The sequence below is a fragment of the Aegilops tauschii genome, chromosome 5, assembly GCF_002575655.3.
Source record: "Aegilops tauschii subsp. strangulata cultivar AL8/78 chromosome 5, Aet v6.0, whole genome shotgun sequence".
NCBI lineage: Eukaryota > Viridiplantae > Streptophyta > Magnoliopsida > Poales > Poaceae > Aegilops > Aegilops tauschii.
In genome coordinates, this window is record NC_053039.3 from 448,288,348 (window position 1) to 448,290,874 (window position 2,527).

A 2,527-nucleotide genomic window follows, 5' to 3' on the forward strand; every position below is an offset into this window, starting at 1 on the left:
CATAATCTCATAGTCATAGGAACATGTATAAGTCATGAAGAAAGCAATAGCAGAATACTAAGCGATCGTGTGGTAAGCTAACGGAATGGGTCAAGTCAATCACATCATTCTCCTAATGATGTGATCCCGTTAATCAAATGACAACTCAGGTCTATGGCTAGGAAACATAACCATCTTTGATCAACGAGCTAGTCAAGTAGAGGCATACTAGTGACACTATGTTTGTCTATGTATTCACACATGTATTATGTTTCTGGTTAATACAATTCTAGCATGAATAAAAACATTTATCATGATATAAGGAAATAAATAATAACTTTATTATTGCCTCTAGGGCATATTTCCTTCAGTCGTTGCCCTAGAGGCAAACATCTATCATGATATACGTAGCGGAGCTGGAAGTCGTTTGGCTGAAACAGTTGTGATACTGCAAATTTGACTGTGAATTGTCTGTAATGACCCTGGACAATGATTCAATATTTTTATGTGCAACTTGACCGTAAAATAGTGATATGCACATTGGTAGGCAATAGAACGACCGTTTTGCAAAGGAAAATTATGACAATTTAGATGATTCACAGCTAACACATACGAATTCAACTATTATACTTTCAAGTTGCATACTACATATTATATATATGGGCTCCACAACAGAAGCAGAAGCAACCAATTGTACAATATGTAAACATCTTCCAATTTATTCATAGCAGAACATAGCAAGCAATCAATGTTAACTAAATTCACATCAGAAAGGTACTACATGGGCTCCATTCACAACAGAAGCAGAAGCAACCTGTACCAATCAGTCAATCTGTACACAATTTATCCCAAATACACCACCTACTAGCAAGCAATCTGTACTCAGTTTATGCAAATTAACATGGACTCATAATATGTACTAATGTGTCAAGAGTGCATCCATAATCTGTACTAATCAATAGCACTAGCATCCATAAGGAATCAATAGCATCAGGCAATAGTGCAGTGTACTAGTATTTAGGAAGAGAAGTAACATGAATGAACCTATTGTAGCAGTTCGTTGGAAGGGGAGGATGGAGGAATGGAAGAGGAGGAATGAGGGAGTAAGGACGGAGGCTACCTCGCCGTGGAGGGCTGCGCAGCTCCGGTCGCCGGCGCCGAACGGCCGGCGAGGAAGGGCCGCTGGGCGGGCGGCGTACTGCTCAGAGGCGGATGGATACGCAGGGGGTGTAGCTCGGGCGGCGATGGAGAGCCTGCAGCACTGGAGGCGGCGACGGCGGTGGCGGTGGAGGGCCGGGAGCGCTGGCGGCGGCGGCTAGAAACCCTAGCCCGTCGCTCGGGACGAGGGAATTTTTCCCTCGAGGAGTTTTTTTTAGGGGAAGCAAAGTTTTATTGCTTAGGTGTGCGTGGGCATATCACCCAAAGCACAGCCAGCCACAATGGGCGGAACATCAGACTCCCAGTACAGAGTTTTAGAATTAAAACAACACTGACCAATCTTAGCTAATTCGTGGGCTACATTATTGGCCTCACGACGACAGGCTCGGACCTTGCTAAATGAGAACCACATCTTCATTTGTAGCTTCAGGTCCTCGATGACTGGAGCGTATGGCGACGAGTCGGCACAGGCAAAGTCCAGCGCTTCTTCTATCAGTTTGGAATCTGTTTAAAAAGCCACCCGTAGCAAACCAAGATCAGCAACTATGGTAATAGCACGTTCCATTGCTCTTAGCTCCGCCCCAAAAGCATCAAAGGTAGCATTGGTACTTCCTGCACCTGCATGAAGAATATTTCCATGGCTGTTACGAGCAACCACACCCCATCCCGCACGAGCATCTCCAGCATTGAAAGCTCCGTCCACATTAAGCTTTATGATGTCATCAGGTGGCGGTCTCCAGCGTGTGTTAGATTTGGCTTTCACATCCTTGCCAAAGAACTCGGCATATTCAAGGCTATAGCTCTTCGTTCGCCGAACGATTTCCTCGGCTGACAGAGGGAGCTCTCCTTCTCGTACCTTGTTACGGTTCTGCCACCACTGCCACCACATGGTTAAAATCGCAACTCTCTCTTGCTCCTGTAAGGCCCATAACATATCCAATGTCTCATGTACTGAATGCGCTACTTCAAGTGGCGCCCGGACATGTTTCATATCAAGCGATCGCCACAGTACCTTAACTGTTTTGCACTTGACAAACAAATGAGCCCCATCTTCATCCATCCGACCGCAGAAGAAACACTTGGTGCTATCAAGTTTGACACCACGGTTTGCCAGATTTATGCAGAGGGCTAGCGAATTATGTTTCAGACGCCATACGAACATTCTGATGTTCTGTGGGCACGGCATTGACCAGATACGCTTCCATGATTGGTCAGGCCAAGTATTCAGATCACCCGCTACCATAGTACTGCTGCCGGTGCTCCTTCCTTTACGTTCCTTCTCTAGCTGGACATGAAGTTTGTATGCACCTCTGACAGAATGTCTTCCTCTTCCATCAAAGTGCCAGGCAGTAAAATCATCTATGCCCTCTCTCAGCGGGATCTGAAGAAT

The 2,527-nt window shown here is 45.6% G+C and overlaps 1 protein-coding gene across 1 annotated transcript; it reads right to left on the reverse strand.

The window, feature by feature from the left end:
• Positions 1 to 1,375: 1,375 nt before the first annotated feature.
• Positions 1,376 to 2,323, reverse strand: LOC141022984 (uncharacterized). The gene is made up of 3 exons (XM_073499275.1): positions 2,150 to 2,323; positions 1,756 to 2,053; positions 1,376 to 1,641 (listed from the first exon to the last, which is right to left on the reverse strand). The coding sequence occupies exons 1-3, from the start codon at positions 2,321 to 2,323 to the stop codon at positions 1,376 to 1,378; spliced, it is 738 nt and encodes a 245-aa protein (XP_073355376.1).
• Between the last annotated feature and the right edge of the window lie 204 nt (positions 2,324 to 2,527).

Bases quoted from the DNA above. Each gene is read 5' to 3' on its own strand.
- LOC141022984 (XM_073499275.1), bottom strand. From the start codon at position 2,323: ATGCCGTGCCCACAGAACATCAGAATGTTCGTATGGCGTCTGAAACAT. The intron at 2,054-2,149 runs GTACTGTGGCGA...TGGGCCTTACAG, and splicing joins TCAAGTGCAAAACAGTTAAG to GAGCAAGAGAGAGTTGCGAT. The intron at 1,642-1,755 runs GTGCAGGAAGTA...CTTTTTAAACAG, and splicing joins TGGAAATATTCTTCATGCAG to ATTCCAAACTGATAGAAGAA.